This window comes from Saccopteryx bilineata, chromosome 2 (genome assembly GCF_036850765.1).
Source record: "Saccopteryx bilineata isolate mSacBil1 chromosome 2, mSacBil1_pri_phased_curated, whole genome shotgun sequence".
NCBI lineage: Eukaryota > Metazoa > Chordata > Mammalia > Chiroptera > Emballonuridae > Saccopteryx > Saccopteryx bilineata.
The window spans coordinates 3,280,147-3,303,001 of NC_089491.1; the positions used below are offsets into that span (position 1 = coordinate 3,280,147).

Sequence of the window (22,855 nt, forward strand, 5' to 3'; positions counted from 1 at the left end):
TTAGTGAGGGTCGCTGGTGGCAGTGCCTGGAGCCCCCTCCAGGCCACTCAGAGTCCCCACGAAAGGGTCTCCGGTCCTGCTGTCGAGTGGGGAGGGCAGCCCACTCCTTGCCTCCCCCCAGCCTGGAGCCCCCTCCAGGCCACTCAGAGTCCCCACGAAAGGGTCTCCGGTCTGCTGTCGAGTGCGGAGGGCAGCCCACCCCTCGCCTCCCCCCAGCCTGGAGCCTCTGGGGAATCTACGTCCCCCGAGTCCGACCTCAGGGCTCCTGGAGGGCAGGGTCTGGCCCTTGGCGGCACAGGGTGGGGACGGGGGGGGGGTCTGCGTCCAGCTGCTTTGAAAGGACCTCGCCGTCTTCCTGTCCACATACACGCACACGCACACACGTCCTCTCACACGCACACACAAACACGTGCGTGCACATTCCGTCAGTCACCCCCACGCACAGGGATGTGGGCTTGCACCGGCTCAGTCTCTGCAGCTGGAGGGGCACGCGGTGGACGCCGGCCTGACTTGTTCAGTCTCCTCCCCCAGCCCCCAGCAGGGGCCCCGCCCTCCTTGACCGTTCTGCACCCCCGTGTGGTTGGGGTCTCCCTGTCTGTGCTGGTGGTCTCTCTGCTCTCTTCTCTTGGCCGGTTATACCCCTCTCCCCCTCCCTCCCGTATTCCTCCTCCTTTTTACATCTTTGATGCTATTTTATGGGGTTTGGGGAAGGACATACTGGAGTGGGGCTGGTGTGTCCACTGTGTAAACTGAAGCCCCTGTCTCCTCTGTCCTCGGGTCCCACAACGAGGAGGAGGCGAGTGTCCTGGAACCCCCAGGTGGGAGCCCTGGGCCCACCACCCAGCTCTGGCTGACCCCAAGGCCTCTCTGCTCTGCTTTCCAGAACATGCCCAATGTCCGTGACCACGATGCCTCGGTCTACCTCCGCCTCCAAGGGGACGCCTTGTCTGTGGGCGGCTACGAGCCCAACCCCGTCTTCTGGGAGGAGGTGAGAGGCGGAGGGGAGCAGGGAGGGGCTAGGGGCCGTGTCTCTGTGACGGGGAAACCTTCCTCCCCGGAGCCCAGCTCCTGAAGCCCCTGAGGGCACACCCCAGGAACGGCAGGTCCCGTCGCTGCAGGGCAGACCCCACTAGGGCCTGGCTCACAGGTAGATCCAGACCTCGGGCAGGTGGAGGGCTTACCTCAAAGCCCCAGCGGTGAGAGGCTGTAAAACTGCAAAGGGGCAGCTTTCGAAGCCCAGGAGGCCCTCTGTCCCCCAGCCAGCAGCCCGGCTGCAGCGGCGTCTCCCAGGCCTGGCCGCTCCCTGGCAGCCCCTGGATTTGAGTAAAGACCCAGGGGGCCCCTTGGCCACCTCGAGTGTGTGTGGGCCACCCTTGCTCTTACATTCATGCATTTCATCCACAAGTTGAATGACTAAATGGCCGATTTGGGCCAGATACTGTTTTGCTTTCTTGCTTTCTGGGGGAACAGGAAGACTAAGATAAAAGTCCCTGTCCCAGAGGCCTGTACTTTGGTGGGGAGACATACAACAAATCAATAAACAAGTAATGAGGATTCCCTGAGGAGGTGACACCTGAGCAGGGTCCTGCAGAGAACAAGGAACTGCCCCTGGTAGAGGCAAAGGCCCTGGGGTCAGTCTTGCCCTCCTTGAAGGACTGAAGGAAGGTCCGCGTGGCTCGGTCAGTGGTGGATGTGGGCAGGGCCAGCTCACGTAGGGTTTTGCCGACCACAGAGGAGTCACTGGGATCCACAGGAAGCTTAAGGGCCAGAGGGGGCTTGGTCTGACTTCAGAGAATGGACGGAAGGGGGCGGGGAAGCAGGGCAGGCCTTGCTGATGGGTCAGCGATGGGGAGACCAACCGAGGGCACCTGTGGGGGACCACCAGCCCCGTCACCCACCAGACGTGGGGCACCTGTGGGGACTGCCAGCCCCGTCACCCACCGGGAGGGCACCCGTGGGGACCGCCAGCCCCATCACCCACCGGGAGGGCCCCTGTGGGGGACCGCCAGCCCCTTACTTACCGGGAGGGCACCTGTGGGGGACCGCCAGCCCCTTACTCACCGGGAGGGCACCTGTGGGGGACCGCCAGCCCCTTACTCACCGGGAGGGCACCTGTGGGGGACCGCCAGCCCCTTACTCACCGGGAGGGCACCTGTGGGGGACCGCCAGCCCCTTACTCACCGGGAGGGCACCTGTGGGGACCGCCAGCCCCGTCACCCACCGGGAGGGTCCCTGTGGGGGACCGCCAGCCCCGTCACCCACCGGGAGGGCCCCTGTGGGGACCGCCAGCCCCTCACTCACCGGGAGGGCCCCCGTGGGGACCGCCAGCCCCTCACTCACCGGGAGGGCACCCGTGGGGACCGCCAGCCCCCTCACCCACCGGGAGGGCACCCGTGGGGACCGCCAGCCCCCTCACCCACCGGGAGGGCACCCGTGGGGACCGCCAGCCCCATCACCCACCGGGAGGGCCCCTGTGGGGGACCGCCAGCCCCTTACTCACCGGGAGGGCACCTGTGGGGGACCGCCAGCCCCTTACTCACCGGGAGGGCACCTGTGGGGGACCGCCAGCCCCTTATTCACCGGGAGGGCACCTGTGGGGACCGCCAGCCCCTTATTCACCGGGAGGGCACCTGTGGGGGACCGCCAGCCCCTTACTCACCGGGAGGGCACCTGTGGGGACCGCCAGCCCCGTCACCCACCGGGAGGGCCCCTGTGGGGGACCGCCAGCCCCTCACCCACCGGGAGGGCCCCTGTGGGGACCGCCAGCCCCCTCACCCACCGGGAGGGCACCTGTGGGGACCGCCAGCCCCCTCACCCACCGGGAGGGCACCTGTGGGGACCGCCAGCCCCCTCACTCACCGGGAGGGCACCTGTGGGGACCGCCAGCCCCCTCACTCACCGGGAGGGCACCTGTGGGGACCGCCAGCCCCCTCACTCACCGGGAGGGCACCTGTGGGGACCGCCAGCCCCCTCACCCACCGGGAGGGCACCTGTGGGGACCGCCAGCCCCGTCACCCACCGGGAGGGCACCTGTGGGGGACAGCCAGCCCCGTCACTCACCGGGAGGGCACCTGTGGGGACCACCAGCCCTGTCACTCACCTGTGGGGACCGCCAGCTGTGTCACCCACCAGACGTGGGGAAGCAGCAGCTCCCATGGGGGCGTCACAGGGCAGGTCCCCGCCCCCTCCCCAGGTGTCGGACAAGTTTGCTTTCGGCCTCTTCGACCTGGACTGGGATGTGTTCACCCAGCACATCGAAGGCGCTGTCAACCGGGTCCCTGTGCTGGAGAGGACGGGGGTCAAGTCCACGGTCTGCGGCCCAGGTGAGTGGGCAGGCCTAGGAGCTGGGGGCGGGCGTCCGTGGGTTCTCTGGGCACGACCCTGAGCGTCCCTACGCTCTCTGTCATGCCCTTCCTGCTGCCCTGGGTGGTGGGCTCTGCTTTACGCCTCTCCGCAGGCCGGGCCCTGAGCTTGGCCAGGGCAGACATTTGTCCCCAGTGGGCGCAGAGCCGGGCTCCTTCCCACCCCAGTGCGAGCTCCTCCTGAGGCCACAGCCTGGGCCCTTGAGTCTCCATTCCTCCCTGGAACTGGGTGTTCCCATCTGTGAAATGGGGGGTCAGCCCCTCCTGGAGCGCGGCAGTGCCGAGCGAGGCGAGGAGGCCAAGCCGGGTCCCGATGCCATTCCCTCGGGGCCCAAGGTGGCAATCCAGTCCAGCCTCAGCCCCCTCTCCCTGCTTCCCACACACCCTCCCACCTGGCTGGGACTCCGGGGCGTCAGCCTCAGCCCTCTGCTCTGGCCTCACCCACTCAGTGTGGGCAGGAGCAGGCCCTGCTCTCTGCCACAGGGAGAGCCATGCCCAGGGGGCTGGAGCAGAGTGGGGGTGGGGGGAGCTGGGAGCCAGCGCTCAGCTCCCAGAGGGCCGTGGGGCGTGTGGAGCTCAGCCCCTGACCCCACTCCGCAGGCCGGCCGGGGAGACAGGCCCGCAGAGCTGAAGTGCCTGGCCAGGGCCACCTCCAGCTCATGCCTGTGCAGGCCGCCTGCTGGGCCGGACTTTGGAAATTCAAAGATAACCGGACATACTCCTGCATGAGTAACTTACAGCTCAGCACAGAGAGATGACCGCTCGATGAGTCCATGGCTTGGGACAGTGCCATCCTGGGGTGGCCCCAGGGAGCTAGGGGACCCCGGGGCGGGGGAGGCTAGTGCAGACGGAGCGGGTGGGCTGAGCTGGATCTCAAAGGCCCTGTGTGCAGATGGAGAAGATTCCAGAACAAGGTTCTTCCAGGCCAAGGGGCGAGATGAACAGGGATGTGACGTGAGGGGCTGGTCCGGAGCTGAGTGCCCGCGAGAGGCTGGGCAGAGCTCCGGTGGCTGCAGCTCCGGCAGCCGGGCTCCCGGGCAGGGGGGCAGCTGGTCCCAGGATGCGGAGGCAGGGGCCGAGGCTGGGGCCTCGGGGGTCCTGGCTGGGGGTGGTCCCTGGGAGGCAGGAGGACCGATGCTGGAGCAGGACTCTGGTTCAGTCCAGCAGCTGCCAGTGACCAGCACCTATTCGTGTGCCACCCATGCTCACCAGCACCTCATCGGTGCAGAGATAGGCCCACGCAGTCTGGCAGGCTGGTCCTGGGCAGCTAGGTGACTGCAGCCACATGGGGCAGGGGCTGTGACGGGAGTACTGGGGCGGGGGGGCACATGGTGGGCTGTCCAGAGGACGGAGAGCCAGACCGGGCCCTGAGGGGGGGTGTTCCGGGCGGGGGGCGCGTGGTGGGCTGTCCAGAGGAGGGAGAGCCAGACCGAGCCCTGAGGGGTGCGCGTTCCGGGTGGGGGGCACGTGGTGGGCTGTCCAGAGGAGGGAGAGCCAGACCAAGCCCTGAGGGGTGGGCGTTCCGGGTGGGGGGCGCGTGGTGGGCTGTCCAGAGGAGGGAGAGCCAGACCGAGCCCTGAGGGGGGGTGTTCCGGGCAGGGGGCGGGGGGCGCCTGGTGGGCTGTCCAGAGGAGGGAGAGCCAGACCGAGCCCTGAGGGTGGGTGGGGGGCGCGTGGTGGGCTGTCCAGAGGAGGGAGAGCCAGACCGAGCCCTGAGGGTGGGTGGGGGGCGCGTGGTGGGCTGTCCAGAGGAGGGAGAGCCAAACCGAGCCCTGAGGGTGGGTGGGGGGCGCGTGGTGGGCTGTCCAGAGGAGGGAGAGCCAGACCGAGCCCTGAGGGTGGGTGGGGGGCGCATGGTGGGCTGTCCAGAGGAGGGAGAGCCAAACCGAGCCCTGAGGGTGGGTGGGGGGCACGTGGTGGGCTGTCCGGAGGAGGGAGAGCCAGACCGAGCCCTGAGGGGGGGTGTTCCGGGGGGGGGCGCAGGCCGTGTGTGGTGGGCCGGAGACACGCCACCCCCCTCACGGTCCCCACAGAATCACACAGGTGTCACCCCTCCGTCCTGACACACACAGGAGCTTAGTCCTCAACCGATGGGCAGAGAGAGGGAGCCGGGACCCATTTCAGGGCTGTGGCGAGTGGTCAGCGAGGAAGCTGTGTCTGAGGCGCTGAGCTTCCTGTGCCTCGGGGCCGTCGTCTGTGGGACGGGGACAGAGCCCTACCCAGCAGGGACCAGAGCCCTACCCAGCAGGGACAGGACCAGGAGGAGAAACCGCATGCAGGTGCAAGGCGGGGCCTGGGCCGGCAGACTGCGGAGTCCCAGGAGTGGGCGTGGACAGCCAGAGGCCAGGGGGTAGACCGACACCCCCAGGCCACGCCGGGAGTGAGGGGGGCGCTGAGACAGGAGAGGGGAAGGGTCCCGACCTCCAGGGGCTGCAGCCTGCCTGGGTGTCCAGCTCTCTCCATCCTGGTACACTGGATGTCTACACAGCCACCGGCCCGAGCCGTTTAATCCGTTGTCAGAGGCACCGTTTCCCAGGGAGCAACGGAGGGGTGCAGGGGCCACCCGCAGGGGGCAGGCTGGCAGCACCCTGAGACTCAGGGTGCAGCAAGTGGAAGCAGGCTGATGATTCACAGCTCCCCGCAGCCTCCCCAGGGACTGGCCTGGAACAACCCCAGGAGCACGGATAACCCAGCCGCCCCGCAGTGTAATTAGCCCGGGAGGCATCGCTCCCAGGGAGCCTTACGGGGAAGAGGAGCTGCGGTTTCCCGGCTGTGGGAGGAGGTTCCTGGGGGGAATCGGTGGTTCTCCTTGCCAGGAGGCCAGCACAGTCGGGGCCTTTGGCCTCTGGAACAGAACAGGGGAGTCCCGGGCCCCCCTGACTTCGGGGAAGTGAGGGCCGGGCAGAGCTCTCCCTCCAGGGTCGGGAGGTCAGAGCCAGGGCGGGGTCTTGTCTGCTGGGCCGGAGTCCTGTGCACCCAGTGTCTCTGTGTTGCTCAGTTGTTTGTTAAACATTCAAGAGACCCTTGTCCCCTGAAAGGGCGCTCCACTGGCTGGTCCCTCATGTTCCTTCTGAGGTCGTCAGAACTTCCCGCCCGCCCACCAGGCCTGGAGATATCCCCATCCTTCCTGGGCCTCCTTGAGGGAGGTGGCCTCAGCCTCCACCCCCCCCACCATCTCCCCTGAGCCACACCCAGCCTCTCCCAACCCCCCCCCACACCTGACCCTCCCCCAGGGCTGCCCCAGGGGAGCTCTGCCCTCCCCTGCAGCCACCTTCCTGCCCCCAGGTGCTGCCTTTCCTGCTCCCTGGAAACCTCCCCCAGGTCTCCAGAGCAGGGCCTCCCTCAGCTCAGACACTGCCCGCCTAGGTCAGGCCTTGGTGACTGCAGGGAGTGGCAGTGAAGAGCTCTGGCGGGGGGCCAGGCAGCCCTGACCAGTGGCCCCAGGTCCACGGTTCACTAACTGGGTGACCCGGGGTAAATCAGACAGGAGCCACCCAATGTGCTCATCAATGACCTGGGACGGGACTGCCCCCGGAAAGGGCTGCGTGGGGCAGGCAGCCCAGCAGTCACGTGAGACCCCTTCTCCCATCACCTTTTCTTACCCGACTTTCCATTTTTTGCTCATTTACATACTTCCTCCGTTCCCCCCCCCATCCGCTCCCTGAGGGGTGGGTAGGACTTGTCCAGAGCAGAGTCCCAGGGCTGAGCCCTGGGCCCATACAGAGGGCTGCAAATATCCGTAGACAGATTAACTCACAGCCCTGGGAGGTATGTACCGTCATTCCAATTTTACAGATGAGGGGACTAAGGTTCAGAGAGGTGAAGCGCCTTGTCCAAGGTCACACAGCTAGGAAAGGGTGAACCAGGCTTAGCACCCAGGACTATGACTGCAAAGTCCAGCTCTTTGTAAATATGCCCAAGGGTCCCTTTCCCTCCATGTCCTGGCCTCTGCCTGAGGCACGCTGGCTGCCCAGAAGTGAGAACCTCGGTCCCCTTTTCCAAAGAACTTGTGATCATTTATTCAGTCAATGAACAGTTATGAAGCACATACTGTTTGCTGGGCCCTGAGCAAAGCCCACTGGGTGCTCATGGTCCAGTGGTTAGGAGTGACTATCAACGACACAGCAGAAAGCTGGTGCAGTGAGGGGGAGCCATATGCCATGATGGGGGCTCAGGGAAGGCCCCTTATCAGCGGGAGATGGTGATGGCTATGAGACAAATGTGTACCCAACACAACAGAACTTGGCTCAGGCCGGAGGGTTCTGGTAGTAAATGCTGAGGCCCTCAGGGGAATGTGGCGGGAACAATCAAGGGAGGCTCCCTGGAAGAAGTGGCATTGAGCTGGGTATTAAGGATAACGAGGGTCTGGATGAAGGAGGCATTTGCAGACCCCTGCCTCAATCACTGCCCTCTCAGGAGACCCCCACCCCAGGTGTGTGCAGCCTGGAGGGAACCCCAGACCTCACCTTCCTTTCAGAGTCCTTCACCCCGGACCACAAGCCCCTGATGGGGGAGGCGCCAGAAGTCCGAGGGTTCTTCCTGGGCTGCGGCTTCAACAGTGCGGGTGAGTGCGGCCAGCACCCCACCCCCGTGGCCTCCGGCCGGCCGGCCGGCCGGCCGTTCTCAGAGCTGCCCCAGGTGGGGTGAGGCGGCTGGCCCAGGAGTCCTGTGCCCTGTGAAGGGTGGAGGCAGGAGAGGCCCCCCACGCCCCAGCTGCGAGACCCAGGGGCGTGGGGAGAGATGCTGCCCGTGGGACGGGACGGGCACGGAACCGGGACGAGGAGCTCCGGGGTGGACCGCTGACCTGTGGCTCCACTCCCGCAGGCATGATGCTGGGCGGCGGCTGCGGGCAGGAGCTGGCCCACTGGATTGTCCACGGGCGCCCGGAGAAGGACATGTACGGCTACGACATCAGGCACGTCTGCACCGGAAGCTGCGGGTGGGGGGCGGGGCAGGGGGGTGGCGCTAGGATCTGGCCCGGTGCGGGGTGGGGGGGTAAATAGCCAGGGCTATTGAGAAAGGAGCCTTCCCTGAAATTCAGAGGGCTTCCAGGAAGAGGAGGCAGCGAGGGAAGAAAGGGAGGAAAGTCTGCCCAGCGGGGGAGCGGGGAGCTGAGGGTGCCTGGGTGTGGCCGCTCCGTGGCCCTTTGGCAAGTGTCTGGGGTCTCCAGTCCCGTGTCTTGCCTGACCCGCCGGACGGCTCCTGGATCAGCCGTGGGATCCAGTCCGCCCACTTTGCAGACAGGGAGACCGAGTCCTGGGGAGCCGGAGGGACTGCACTGGTTTCCAGGGAGGGGCTGAGCTAGGACGGCCGTCATTAGCACGTGCGGGGTGGCTGGGAGCCGGGCAGCTGGAGTGGGTGGCCAGCGGCACGGCCTCCTCGCAGGCTGAGCGGCACAGATCAGAGGGACCTTGAGCCGTGTCCTCACTGTGACCCGGGGTAACGACGCACGTGCTGCTTGGTCTGCGCGTGGCAGCGGTGAGCACAGCTGAGCCGAGGCCGAGGAGAGGTCCTGGTGGCCCTGGAGTTGGGGCCAGTGACACAGGCACTCACAGGCAGGTCTGGACGGTGGGCTGGGGCCTTGTCACTCAGCCCTGGGCCTGCGCTGGAAATAACTCCTTAGATGACAGCAGTTACTGGTGATACTGGTCATAGTCATTCTCATAACAGCCCCTCCCCCACCCCCGGTCCCCCAGCCGGGTTGGAAAGTCGTACTTGTAGAACTGAGTGTAAACTCACAGTCCGTCAGCTTGGTGAGGCTCCGACAGGAACTGCTGGGGACAGAACGCCCGTGAGGACGAAGCCAGGGAGGAGGTGGCCCCGGAGGAGAGGGGAAGGAAGGACAGGTGGGAGACTGGGTGAGCTGGGGTCGGCGGGGCCCCTGACACAGGCGGGCCAGGTGTCGGACTCCAGCCCAGCAGCAGTGCAGTCTGGCCGGGGCCGCTGAGGCCCATCCGAGGAGGCCAGGTGGACAAGCCAGCTGTCGGGCGGCTCTGGCAGCCGTGCCCACAGAGAGGCTGGAGGAGGGGCTGTGTGTGGGGGGGGCGGGGGGTTGCAGGTGAGGAGGCTGAGCTCACCAAGGTCTGGGGGTGCCGAAGGCCCCACGGTGGGGGCACGGAGAGCCGGGAACTCCTGCTGACGTCCGAGCCACAGGGAGGATTCCACTGGAGGGAATGAGGACCGGGCTTCGCCCTGAATCCCCGGTTCTCGGCCGGCTGGCCGGCCCTTGCCTGCCAGGCCTCCACGGCCAGTGACCGGCCCGCCCTCCATCCACGACAGGCGTTTTCATCACTCGCTCACGGACAACCGCCGCTGGATTCGCGAGCGCAGCCACGAGTCCTACGCCAAGAACTACTCTGTCGTCTTCCCCCACGATGAGCCCCTGGCCGGCCGCAACATGCGGAGGGACCCCCTACACGAGGTGCCCGCCCTGTGCCAGCTGGGGTCCCTGTCGGGGAGTGCGGGGTGTCGGGGTGACAGAGTGCAGGCAGGGCCCCTCCTGCCGGGCAGCTGGTGACGAGGTGGCTGGCTCACCCCCAGGTGCTTGCTAACAGAAGGCGCTCAGAGTGCACATCTGAGCGTCTTCCTGCCTGCTGGCAGCTGGGGGTTCTGAGAGGCAGGTGCACGGGCAGGTGCAGGCGGGGTGCCCTGCACCAGGTGGGCGCAGCCAGACGGCGGCATGCTGTGGAGACGCACTCCTGCTCAGGGAGCCTGCGCCACGCCTGTCCTCCCCGGAGAGTTGCAGGAGTCCCTGCTGTCATTTCTTCTGGGGCTACACCCAGGAATGGGATGGCTGGGCCCCCATGACAGTACTGCAGACTGGGGCCTGTAGCAACAGAAACTTATTTCCCAGGGTCCTGGAGACTAGAGGTCCGGGTCAAGGTGCCAGCTGACTGGCTCCTCTTGGTTTTTGGGTGGCCATCTCCTCTCTTGCCTGCGCTGGTGGACAGAGAGCAGTGGTGTGTCCCTGTAAAGATTAGGGCTTTAATCTGACCAGGTGTTGGCACAGTGGAGAGAGCGTCGGATTGGGACACAGAGGACCCAGGTTCAAATCTCTGAGGTCGCTGGCTTGAGCATGGGCTCATCCAGCTTGAGTGTGGGGTCACTGGCTTAAGCATGAGGTCGTAGACAGACCCCATGGTCGCTGGCTTGAGCCCAAGGTCTCTGGCTTGAGCAAGGGGTCACTCACTCTGCTGGAGCCCCCTGGTCATGGCACATATGAGAAAGCAATCAATGAACAGTAAGGAGCAGTAATGAAGAATTGATGCTTCTCATCTCTCTCCCTTCCTGTCTGTCTGCCCCTATCTGTCCCTCTTTCTGACTCTCACTAAAAAAAAAAAAAAAAAAAGATTAGGGCTTCACTCGTATGACCTCATTTCACCCAAATTCCTTCCTCAGAGTTAACGCTGGGGTTGGGGCTTCCAGGTAGGAGTTTGTGGGTCAGCAATTCAGTCCATAGCAGAGGGTCATTCTACAGGCTGGGAATTCCCAGGGGGACAGGGATGCCGGGGGGTGGGGGAGGGGGTGGGGGGGGCCCTAGGGCGGGAGCCGGGCCTTGCGTCCTGGCACTGGGTGCGAGGGCCTCCTTGCCCTCTGCACCCTCGGGTAGAAGGTGGCAGGCTCAGTTGCTGTCCGCCCCGTTTGGGGGTGTCTGACCCCGTGTGAAGGGTGCTTGTCCCCCCCCCACCCCCCAGGAGCTCCTTGCCCTCTGCGCCCTTGGGTAGAAAGTGGCAGGCTCAGTTGCTGTCTGCCCCGTTCGGGGGTGTCTGACCCCGTGTGAAGGGTGCTTGTCCCCCCCCCACCCCCCAGGAGCTCTTGCCCTCTGCACCCTTGGGTAGAAAGTGGCAGGCTCAGTTGCTGTCCGCCCCGTTTGGGGGTGTCTGACCCCGTGTGAAGGGTGCTTGTCCCCCCCCCACCCCCCAGGAGCTCCTTGCCCTCTGCACCCTTGGGTAGAAAGTGGCAGGCTCAGTTGCTGTCTGCCCCGTTCGGGGGTGTCTGACCCCGTGTGAAGGGTGCTTGTCCCCCTCACCCTCCAGGAGCTCCTCGCCCGAGGCTGCGTGTTCCAGGAACGGCATGGCTGGGAGCGGCCAGGATGGTTTACCCCTGGGGGCACGGCTCCGGTGAGTGACCCCCCCATGACAGCCACCATCCCTCACCCCAACACCTGCCCATGGTGGCTGCGTGTCCTGCCATAGTCACCACTAGTGGAGCCTGACCCTCCCTGGGGCGCCTGAGCCCTGCCAACCTGCCCGTGACTTCAGGGCACGTCCTGGGCAGAGGCGCCCCTGGGTGTCACTCACCACCTACAGGGGCTGGGGGTGGGGGGGGGCTTTCATGGTCCAAGTGGGCCCCCAGGGAAGCTGGTGTCCCACAGCGAGGTGGCAGCGCACGGACACCCTGGTTTGCAGGGGATATCAGAGCATCTTCTCACCATTTGGTGCCTATATTTTCGGCATCTGTAACTGTTTATGTGAGTAAGGGGGTGTAGCGGAAAACGACGCGTTCTGTGTGTGAGTTTGTAAGCTGGGGTCGCACAGCATCCTGGCCTCTGGGTGCCCTCCTGGGGGCTCCCCAGTACCCTGCCCCCCGTGCCTCCCAGGGCCCCCAGGCCCTCGGAGAAGAGAGTCAGAACCATCCTGCTTGCCAGCCCCTGGGTCCGGTCCTCAGAGGCGGGTGATGGGAGGCTTTTAAGCCCAGCAAGGGGGGGGGGGATTTGATACTGATTTGAACAAATTAAAATCCCTCTCCTGTGGCTATATTTGCCGGTCCCTTTCCAGCTCAACCCATCTTCCATCTCCATAGCAACCTGCATCCCAAGGAGTGTTTCAGGCCACCGGCAGGCGAGCTGGGAGCCAGAGCTCCCTAGCAGCCTTCACTTGGGGGAGTCTCAGAGTCTCATGGGACACTGTTCCTTCTTCTGTTGTCTTGTAGGGACCCACACGCTCCACACGGGAGCCCAGGGCCTCCCTAAGTGAAACCACAGGGTGGAGCCACCTGGGAGACGGGAGGAGACAGAGCTCTCTGAGCCCACCAGGTGGCGCAGCAGCCCCCGGGGGCTGAGAGGATGGGGCCCCTGGGGACAGGACAGGCTGGGAGGAGGGCCTGGACAGCGCCCTGGGGACAGGACAGGCTGGGAGGAGGGCCTGGGCAGCGCCCTGGGGACAGGACAGGCTGGGAGGAGGGCCTGGGCAGCGCCCTGGGGACAGGACAGGCTGGGAGGAGGGCCTGGGCAGCGCCCTGGGGACAGGACAGGCTGGGAGGAGGGCCTGGACAGCGCCCTGGGGACAGGACAGGCTGGGAGGAGGGCCTGGGCAGCGCCCTGGGGACAGGACAGGCTGGGAGGAGGGCCTGGGCAGCGCCCTGGGGAGACCCCTGCGTTCCAGCTGGGTCTCTGTCCTTGGAAGTCCCTCTCCCCCACCCGGAGTCCCTGGGCAAGGAGGGGAGACTGGAGTGGGACACACCCTTGGCCCCGAGATGGGCAGCTCCCACCTGGGAGCCATGCTGGTAGGCCAGGGCACCTGGTGACTAAACGTCCCCCAAGTCCCTGATGCCCGGCCAGGCTGCAGGGACTGAGATGTCCCTCTGAGGCCTCAGGGGCCGTGGGAGCCACCCCCGGCCAGGCCAGGGAGAGGACTCCCTGCAGAGGCTCTGGTACACGGACCCCTCCAGGGGCCAGGGCTTGAGCGGGTGCTGGGAAGCAGAGGGCCCGGCTTGGTCAGAACCTCACATCCAGCTGCTGTCTGTGCAAAGGTGGGGTGAGCGGGCTGGCTCACACCCTGCCCTGAGCGGGACCACACCCTGTCCATCAGGAGGAGGGGCATCCCTGAGAGCAGCCGGCAGAGCCCAGGACTGGTGGCTGCGGAACCAGCCTCTGGTGCCCACCCGCCACCTGGGGTCACGCCAAGCTCTGCCGGGTGCCCACCTGTGACCTGGGACATGTTTTACTCTCCCTGTGCTTCAGTTTCCTCATCTGTAGAAAGGGTCCTCCTCCTTTGGAGAGGAGGCACTTTGAGCGGGACTTGGTCCCATGTTGTCATGGCAACAGCGTAGGGCCAGCCCACTCCTTCCTCCCCACCCCTGGCCCTCCCACCCCACCCCCCACAAGGGCCTTGAATTGAGTTGAAAGCCTGGATGGTGTTCCTGAGGTCCTGGTCACCCCGTTTCTGCTCCTACTACCCTGTCTGTCCACACCTTGAGGTCACCCAATTTCCTCTCCATCTTCCTGGGACCCGTATGGCTCAAAGACCCACTGCCACCACCAGCACAGGGACCCAAGTGTCATTTGTGGAGTCCTGGAACCCACCACCACGACCCCGCCTCCATCCCCACCACACTTACCACGCTATCGGGGAACTTGGGCAGGGAAGGGCCTGTCCTGTGTCTCTGTCCTGGTGGGAGCAGCCCAGAGCCTGCCAGGCCGTGCTGCGTGGGGCGGGGAGGAGGGGGGAGGGAGGAGGGTGGAGAGGGGGAGGAGGGTGGGGGGACCCCCGGGTGACCACGCCCCTTCCCCCAGGTCCTCCACTACGACTACTACGGGGCTTACGGGAACCAGGCGCACGAGGATTACGCCTACAACAGGCTGCTGGCAGACGAGTACACCTTCGACTTCCCGCCCCACCACAACGTGGTGAGCCCCGTGTCCCCTCGCCGCCCCCACCCCCCACCCCCACCCCTGACTTGGGCGACAGCGGGCTGCCTGCAGGCCTGGCCCTCCCGGCTGCGCGGAGGTCCTGCCCAGGCTCTCTGGCCGTCCTACGCTGCGTGAGGCTGTCTCCTATCCCGCACTGCTCCCGCGTCTGTACCCAGACTCTGCCAGCGCTGAGGCCCGAGGCCCGGGTCTGGGTCTGGCTGTGTGGCCTCAGGCCAGGGTTGTCACCTCTCTGAGCCTCTGTCCAGAACTGGGAGCTGTTTTGGGGGCTGCGTGAGCTTTTGTGAGTGATGACCGCCTCCTTCCAGGCGGGCGCAGTGGGCTCCCCCCCCCCCCGCAGGTCACGCGGAGTAGCCCCTCCAGGGGACGCGTGGAGGGTACCGCCCTGGGGAGGGTCAGCGGTCTGGGGCCCACTCGCTGCCCCTCTCACCCCAGAAGCGGCAGGCCAGGCTGGTCAGGCAGGGCAGCTGGCGGCTCACTGCCCTTGCCCGAGTGCCTGGCTCCCAGTCCTGCGGGGCGGAGGGGATGAGGTCTTGGGGGCCGGGCCACCCCCCCCCCCAAGCCTGCACCACACGGGGAGTTCCCATGGGCAGCTTCTGTGGGGAGAACAGTGCCAACCTCTTTGCCGTTCTGTAAAGCGATGACCACGTTAGAACATGGACGTGTCCGATCCCCGTGGCTGACCCGAGAGGTTGGGCGCTGTTTCTCGAGCAAAGTCGGGGTGGGCTGAAAGGGAAGCTCACGTAGGAAAAGAGGTGGACCGTAGGGACCTGGAGAGCCTGCCCAGTCACGTGCCCACCCTGCGGAGGGGAATGGGGGCGTTTCATTTTTTCTTTTTAGAAGAACGGCTTTATTGCGATATAATCCGCACACCACGCAACCCATCCATTTAAAGTAGATAAGTCAGTGCTTTTTAGAACTTCACAGGATTGCACAATCACCACCACAATCTAATTTTGGAATATTTTTATCTCCCCCCCCACCCCGCCCCCAGAAGAATCCCCATCTCCATTAGCAGCCACTCCCCATCCCTCCACCCCGCCCCCGCCCTGGATGACCACTAACCTGCCTTCTGTCTGTCTAGATGGACGTGGTCTGGACATTTCGTACAGACAGAATCACACAGTGGGTGGTCTCTCACTGGCCTGTCTCCCGCTTGGCGTACGGATTTCAAGGTCCACCCGTGTTGTAGACAGCATCAGTGCTCACCTCTTACTCTGAGCGATACTCCAGGACAAGGATATACTGCGTTTTATTGACGCATTCGTCCGTGGAGGAACCTTCGCGTTCTTGGCGCGTTTTGGCTGTGCATGCTGCCGGATGCACACGTCTTTGCATGGACGGACGCGCCCATTTCTCTCGGGCAGATACCTCGCGGAGGAATCGCTGGGTCGTGCGGTACCTCCGCCTGTCACATTTCTGAGGAACTACCGGCTGGTTTCAGAAGGGGCCGCACCACTCAGCGTCCCCGCCAGTGGAGTCACGGGCTCTGGTTTCTCCCGGTGCTCACTGCTCACCAGCGCTTGGCATTGTCTGTCTGACTTCCCCCGTCCTGGTGGGGCTGAGACGGTACCGTGTAGGTTTGAGTTTTGAGTTTCACCCCTCTATGACTAAGTGGTCTCTCTCTCCCTGTGCTCCTCGGCCCTTTGTGTGGCTTCTTTGGAGAGATGTCTGTTCATATGCTAGACTCATCTTTAAATTGTGTTTTTTGCCTTCTTCTTTTTGAGTTATAGGAGTTCTTTATGTCTGCTGGCTACAAGCCCTTTATCAGATAAACGATGGGCACATACTGTCTCCCGTTCTGTGTGTGTGTGGGGGGGTCTCTTCACTTTCTTGATGGTGCTCTTGGCAGCCCGGAAGTTCTCAATTTTGGTGAAGTACAACCGGTCTAACTTTTTCTTCTGCCTCTTGTGCATTTCCTGTCATGTTTAGGAAAGTGTTTCCTAACCCAAGGCCACAAAGGTTGACTCTCATACTTTTCTCTAAGAGGTTGAGTTTCCGCTTTTCTACTTGAGTCTGGGATCCATCTTAAGTTTTGTGCATGGTGTGAGGTAGGGGTCCAACCTCATTCTTGAGGGTGTGGACGTCCAGTTGTCCTGGCATCATCGGTGGAAGCTTGCCCCCCGCCCTTGTTGAGTTGCCCGAACATCCGTGTTGAAAATCATAGATGTGAGGGTTTACTTCTGGACCCCGAGCTCTATTCCGTTCATCTACACATCTGTCTGTACGTTACACCACTCTGCCTCGATCACAGTCGCTTTGCAGTCAGTTTTGAAACCAGGAAGTGTGAGTCCTCCAGCTCTGTTCTTTTTTTAAGATTATATTTGAATACTCTGGGTTCCTCGCATTTTCATATGAATTTTAGGACCAGCTTGTCAATTTCTGCCAGGAAGCCACCATCTGAGCTTTTTTGGTTGGGACTCTGCCGAAACAGTCATTCAATTTGGGGAGTGTTTTCACCTTGGCAATTCTTAAGTCTTTGGTAAACATGGACTGTCTTCCCATTCATTTAGGTCTTCTGTAATTTCTTTCAAGAATATATTCTAGCTTTTAAATCAAGTTTTGCACTTATTTTATTAAACTTACTCATAAGCATTTTAAAGTTCTTCCTGTTGATGTAAATGTAATTATTGGCTCAATTTTGTTTTTGATTGTTTGGGGCTCGTGTATAAAAATACAGTGTTTTGTTGTTGTTTGTTGCTATCGACCTTGTATTCTGCAACCTCGGAGGACCATTTTATTAGTTCTATTAGGCTTTTTAGTGGGTCTGTTAGGATTTTCTACATGCAAGATTGTGTCGTCTGCACAGAGAGGTAGTTTTCGTTCTCCAATCGGATGCCTTTTTCTTCTTGCCTGCGTGCCCTGACTAGGGCCTCCTCACCGTGTTGAGTGGGGGGTGGGTAGCAGAGTGGGCAGCCCTTTCTTTGCTGCAGCTTAGGGGGCACCACCCAGTCTTTCACCAGGAAGTAGGGTGTTGGCTGTGGGGGTTTTGTACACACCGTGTGCCAGGTTGAGGAATTACCCTTTCGTTCCTAGCTTACTTGGAGAACTTGTCATGAACAGGTGTGGCATTTTGTCAAACACGTTTTCTGCATCTTATTAAGATGACCATATGGTTTTTGTCCTTTGTGCTATTAATAGGGTGCGTTACATCACTCGACTTGACGTGAACCAGCCTCCCACTCCTGGGATAAATTCTACTTGTGATGTGTGATCCTTATTATTATTATTTTTTAATTTATTTTTTTTTGATCCTTGTTTTTTTATACCTGGTTGGGTTTGGTTTGCTGGTATTTTGTTGGGGATGCTTGCATTTCTGTGCAGGAGGTCCATGTCCATGGGTCTTTGGCTTTCTTAGAATACTTTTGTCTGGTTTTGGCGTTGGGTACGGCTGGCCTTGTGGGTGAGTTGGTGAAGTGTTTCCTACTCTTGTCTTTTTTGAGAGCCGTGAAGAATTTGTATTCATTCGCCTTTGAAGGTTGGGTGAAATTCAGCAGGGATGCCATCCTGACCTGGGCTTTTCTTTGTGGAAAGTTTTAAATGACTAATTCTGTCTTTCTTGTTGTCATTGTTATAGATCTGTTCGAATTTCCTATTTCTTCTGCAGTCAGTTTCAGCAATATGTGTCTGTCTAGGAGTTTGTCCATTTCCTGTCTAATTTGTTGGCGGGGTAGTTGCTCAAGTGCTCCTTGTCATCCTTTTTGTTTCCATCAGTCAGTCGTGGTGTCAGCCCTTTAAATTAATTAATTAATTTTTATTCAGTGAGAGGAGGGGAAGCAGAGAGACAGATTCCTGCTCCAACTAGGATCCACCAGGCAAGCCCATTAGGGGGTGATGCTCTGCCCATCTGGGAACGTTGCTCCATTGCTTGGCAACAGAGCTATTTTTAGTGCCTGAGGCAGAGGCCATGGAGCCATCCTCAGTACTTGGGGCCAACTCACTCCAATAGACCCCTGGCTGCAGGAGGGAAAGAGAGAAAGAGAGAGAGAGAGAGAGAGAGAGAAGAGGGAGAGGTGGAGAAGCAGATGGTCATTTCTCCTGTGTGCCCTGACCAGGAATCAAACCCAGAACATCTGCACGCTGGGGATGTTGGCCCTTTTATTTTTGATTCCAGTACTTTCTTCTTGGCCAGTCTAGCTAGGGGTTTGCCGATTTTGCCCCTCTTTCCAGAGAACAAACTTTCATTGATTTTCTGTTTTCCTATTCTGTCTTTCATTTCTCTCCTTTCCCATCTCTAGTATTTCTTTCCCTCTGCTTGCTTTGGGTCTCACTAGCTCTGTTCTCCTTTCTCAGAGCAGATTAGCTTCCTGAGTTGTCAGCGCCTCCTCTGAGATCCGCATTGGCGGGGTACAGAGGCCCCTGCAGACGTGGCCTCAGCTCCAGCCCATCGGTTTCCACACGTCACGTGTCTTTTGTTACTCGTCGCAACGGTGTTTTTTTTTAATTCCCCTTGCGATTCTTCCAGATCTTGATGGGTTAGGAGTGTGTTGTCTAAGTTGACGAGAATTGTCCAATGTCCTTCTGATAGATTTCTAACGTAACTCCTTTGTGGTCATAGGAAGAACGTACTGTCTGTGATTTTTACCCTTTAAGTATTGAATCTGGTTTCATGGCCGACGTGCTAACTACCCTGGGAGTGTCCCTTGGGCTTGAGAAGAATGTCATGGTGTTTCTGAGCAGAGAGGACGGAGGGGAGGCTCAGAGCAGGTGGCCGCATAGAGCCCCGGTGCCCCGTGCTCCCGAGAGGGAGGCCCGTCTCAGAGCTGTGAAGAGTTGGCATTCATTTCGTCCACCCCCTGGCACCTTTCAGATCAAGCAGGAGTGCCTGGCCTGCAGAGGGGCCGCGGCCGTGTTCGACATGTCCTACTTCGGCAAGTTTTACCTGGTGGGCTTGGACGCCGGGAAGGCTGCCGACTGGCTGTTCTCCGCCGACGTCAGCCGACCCCCAGGTACGAACGGGGCCTGGGGCAGGTTGTGCCCCGTCATGCTGCAGTGCCAGGCAGAACTCCATGGGCACTGGAACGAGGTGGCAGCTGAGCCGGTCATCTCTGGGCTCCTCCGGTGCACGGCTCTGCCCCTCGGCCGGGCCCTGGGCCTGGGCCCACGTCCCTGCAGCCTCCCCACAGTCCCCAGGCCCTGGGAGTGTACAGCTCCCTGCATCCCTCCTTCCTCCCTCCCTTCTCCATCCCCAGCCCTTTCTTCCCTTTCACTGTGTTCTGGAAAGGACCCGAGGCCCTCAGTCAAGGTCTCCTGACCCTGGGGCGCCCCCCATTGACTCCCCCACAGGAGTGCTCTCCACAAATAGGGTGCTTCCAGAATTAAGTAGAAATAGAGGGTCCTCAGTTAAACTTGGACTTTAGGTAAAGAATGGATCATTTTATTTATTTATTTATTTATTTATTTATTTATTTATTGTGTTTTTCTAAAGTGAGAAATGGGGAGGCAGAGAGACAGACTCCCATATGCACCTGACTGGAATCCACCCGGCATGCCCACCAGGGGGCGATGCTCTGCCCATCTTGGGGCGTCGCTCTGCTGCAACCAGAGCCATTCTAGCGCCTGAGACAAAGGCCATGGATCCATCCCCAGTGCCCGGGCCAACTTTGCTCCAATGGAGCCTCGGCTGCGGGAGGGGAAGAGAGAGACAGAGAGGAAGGAGAGGGGGAGGGGTGGAGAAGCAGATGGGCGCTTCTCCTGTGTGCCCTGGCCGGGAATCGAACCTGGGACTTCCACATGCTGGGCTGACACTCTACTGCTGAGCCATCCTGCCAAGGTCAATAATTTTAATTCAATGTAAGTACGTCCCATGTAATATTTGGGATATCCATCTCCTGTTTTATCACCTACCCACTCACCATCCCACCCACCCTGCCAGCCACCCACATGTCACCCATCCCCATCTGTATTAGTTTGGCTTTACATGACCTAAATGATGGGCGCAGCTCTGGGGCTGGAGGTCCTAAAGCAAGGTGCCGTCAGGGCCACACTGCCTCTGACCCTCTCCCAGCCTCTGGCGGCTGGCCCTCCTCGGTGTCTCGCCGGTCTCTGCCTCTGCGGTCATATGGCCTGCTCCCTGCATTTCGTCTCGTCATAAGGACGCTGGTCCTATTGGATTAGGACCCCACTAATGGCCTCTTCTTTACACAATTACGTCTTCCAAGACCGTGTTTCCAAACAAAGTCACATTCGCAGATACTGGACATTAGGACTTACAGCATCCCCTTTTGGGGACACATTTCAACCCATAACACATCTATCTATCCAGCCAAGTCACCAACCCACCTGCACACCCACAGTCCACCTCCACTCACCTTTGTCAGTGCTCCTGTGAGTCTACTCCACCCAGACATCTGACCACAACCCATCGACCTGCCCACCCACCTGTCCACTTCTCCATCCACCTACTCACCCTTCATCCATTCTTCCTTCCACCCAACTGTCCTCCACCCTTCCCATCCATTCACCCCTCACCCTGCATCCCCTCCACCCCCTTCCTCACCCCATCCATCCACCCTTCACCCCTGCATCCCCTCCACCCCCATTCCCCCCACCCCATCCATCCACCCCTTACTCCTGTGTCCCCTCCCCCTTCCCCCCACCCTATCCATCGACCCCTCACCCCTGCATCCCTCCACCTCCTTTCCCCATCTCATCCATCCATCCCTCACCCCTGTGTCCCCTCCCCCTCCCCCACCCCACCCCATCCATCCACCCCTCACCCCTGCATCCCCTCCACCCCCTTTCCTCAACTCATCCATCCACCCCTCACCCCTGCGTCCCCTCCACCCCCTTCCCCCATCTCATCCATCCACCCCTTACCCCTGTGTTCCCTCCACCCCATTTTCTCACCCCATCCATCCACCCTTCACCCCTACATCCCCTCCTCCCCTTCCCCCACCCCACCCATCCACCCCTTACCCCTGCATCCCTCCACCCTTCCCCCACCCCATCCATCCACCCCTCACCCCTGTGTCCCCTCCACCCCCTTTCCTCACCCCATCCATCCACCCCTCACCCCTGTGTCCCCTCCCCTCTCCCCCCACCCCACCCCCAGCCTCCATCACACACCCATTCATTGAACAGACACCTACGGAGCTTCTGCTATGAGGTACAAGGCTCGGAGCACCAAAGTGAAGGAGATGAGAATCCTGCCCCTAAAAGCTTTACAGGGTGGTGGGTGGGGTTGGGGGCAGTCAGTGTCGGGCATTTTAAGCAGAAGGAAGCTTCCTTCCTGGTCCTCCTCTGAGGATGGCGGTGCCCGGTGGCCTGCCGGTCCTTGTTTAGGCCACTCCAGCAGGGTGGCGTCCCTGAGCTGAGGGGCCCCCCAGGGCGCCCCACCACACACACGGCTCCGGACTCACGGGCGTTGCCCTGCGCCGAGCGGCCCCGGGCTCTGGGCCGGCACAGACCGGGTCTCCCTCCTGCTGCAGGCTCCACGGTCTACACCTGCATGCTGAACCGGCGCGGGGGCACGGAGAGCGACCTGACCGTCAGCCGCCTGGCCCCCGGGCCCGAGGCCGCCCCCCTCGCCCCAGCCTTCGACGGTAAGAGGTGCTGAGCCGGCCGAGTGGGTGGGGACGGCCTGCCAGCGCGGCTGCTCCGTGGTGACCCGTGGTGCCCGCCGCGGCCAGGGCCACGGGCCGGGAGAGCAGAGGTCCCGAGCCGAACGCGGGCTTTGCGGGGCCGCGGTGCTGGAGCTCTGGGTACTCAGGGATTGCGTCTTTGAACCTGTCCACACCGTGCGTTTCTGCGGCGTGGCGTGGGCGTAGATGTGGCGTGGCCGTGCTGGGCTCTCCCGCGGAGCAGCGGAGCGGAGAATGAGGCCACGCCTCCCACGCGGAGGGTGAGCTCCTTGCAGCCGGAACGTCTCTGCGGAATCCGCTTTCTGAGTCCCCGCTTGTAACTCCCAGTCTCAAGCTGGGGCAGGTCCTCGGAAGAAGGTGCCGGGCGTCCCAGGAGGGGGCCCATTGAGGCTGCGTTTGCAGAGGAGACAGGTGTCAACGGCGTGGCTCTCGGAGCTGCCAAACTGCGCCGTGAGGGGAAGGGTCAGGCTCGTGGTCAGCCCGCTCAGGAAGCCCGGCAGGCCCCAGCTCCGGACCTGGCTCTGCGGCTGGCACTTTATCTGAGGCCTCACTGGGGCTCAGGGCCCCCGGGGACGGGCGAGCTGTGGCCTGGGCACCGGGCGGGGAGGGGGAGCCAGGAGGGGCCTTTAGTCAGGGCAGTGGCCGTTGCTAGGCACCCCTGGGTGTCAGGCTCAGGGCGAGGAACTGCAGGTTCTGGCCCGTGAGGGGTTTATATTTCTGGTGGGGGGCGGGAGGGGAGGAGCGGGGTTGCTGCACTGCCCACGGGGTCCTTTGGGGTTGATTTGCAGGCTGGGGACTGGTGGGTTCTCGGAGGAGGCGGCAGAAATCAGTGTCATGAGACAGCCCTCACTGACCAGAGGCTGCTGGTGGACATGAGGCTGTGAGTGTGGGGGAGGGGTTTCCTGGGCGCCTGTAGAGCTTGGGGAGGGTGAGCGGTCCGTCCCTCCTGCCAAGAGTGATGTAGAGACCAGGAAAGCTGTGGTCTTAGCCAGGCCACATATGCCTGGTTAATGAACAGATGCATCCACCCACTTATCTCTTCAGCCATCGTCTGTGGACCCCGGGCAGCTGATGGAGTGGGGGATGCAGGAGGCTGGTCGGCCTCTAGGGTCTCACAGTGAATTGTGTGGACAGACAGGCGCAGGGGGAGACGGTTAGAGCACTGGGCGAAAGTGCGGGAGATGGGAGGGCAAGGATTGTGGGAGGCCTGGGAAGCAGCCGAGCCAGGTTGAGGAAGGCTTCCTGGAGGAGGAGGCGATGTC

General features: G+C 61.9%; 1 protein-coding gene across 7 annotated transcripts in view; it reads left to right on the forward strand.

Annotated features, from left to right (window-relative positions):
• The window catches only part of SARDH (sarcosine dehydrogenase), a 57,699-nt gene that overhangs the window by 12,360 nt on the left and 22,484 nt on the right, over positions 1-22,855 (forward strand). For all 7 annotated transcript variants that reach the window (XM_066255791.1, XM_066255789.1, XM_066255794.1 and 4 more), the window contains 9 exons: positions 884-988; positions 3,194-3,323; positions 7,840-7,926; positions 8,187-8,277; positions 9,642-9,783; positions 11,399-11,482; positions 13,876-13,989; positions 18,821-18,959; positions 21,441-21,554. In XM_066255791.1, coding sequence (XP_066111888.1) covers positions 884-988; positions 3,194-3,323; positions 7,840-7,926; positions 8,187-8,277; positions 9,642-9,783; positions 11,399-11,482; positions 13,876-13,989; positions 18,821-18,959; positions 21,441-21,554 — 1,006 coding nt within the window. The remainder of the gene's footprint in view (positions 1-883; positions 989-3,193; positions 3,324-7,839; positions 7,927-8,186; positions 8,278-9,641; positions 9,784-11,398; positions 11,483-13,875; positions 13,990-18,820; positions 18,960-21,440; positions 21,555-22,855) is intronic.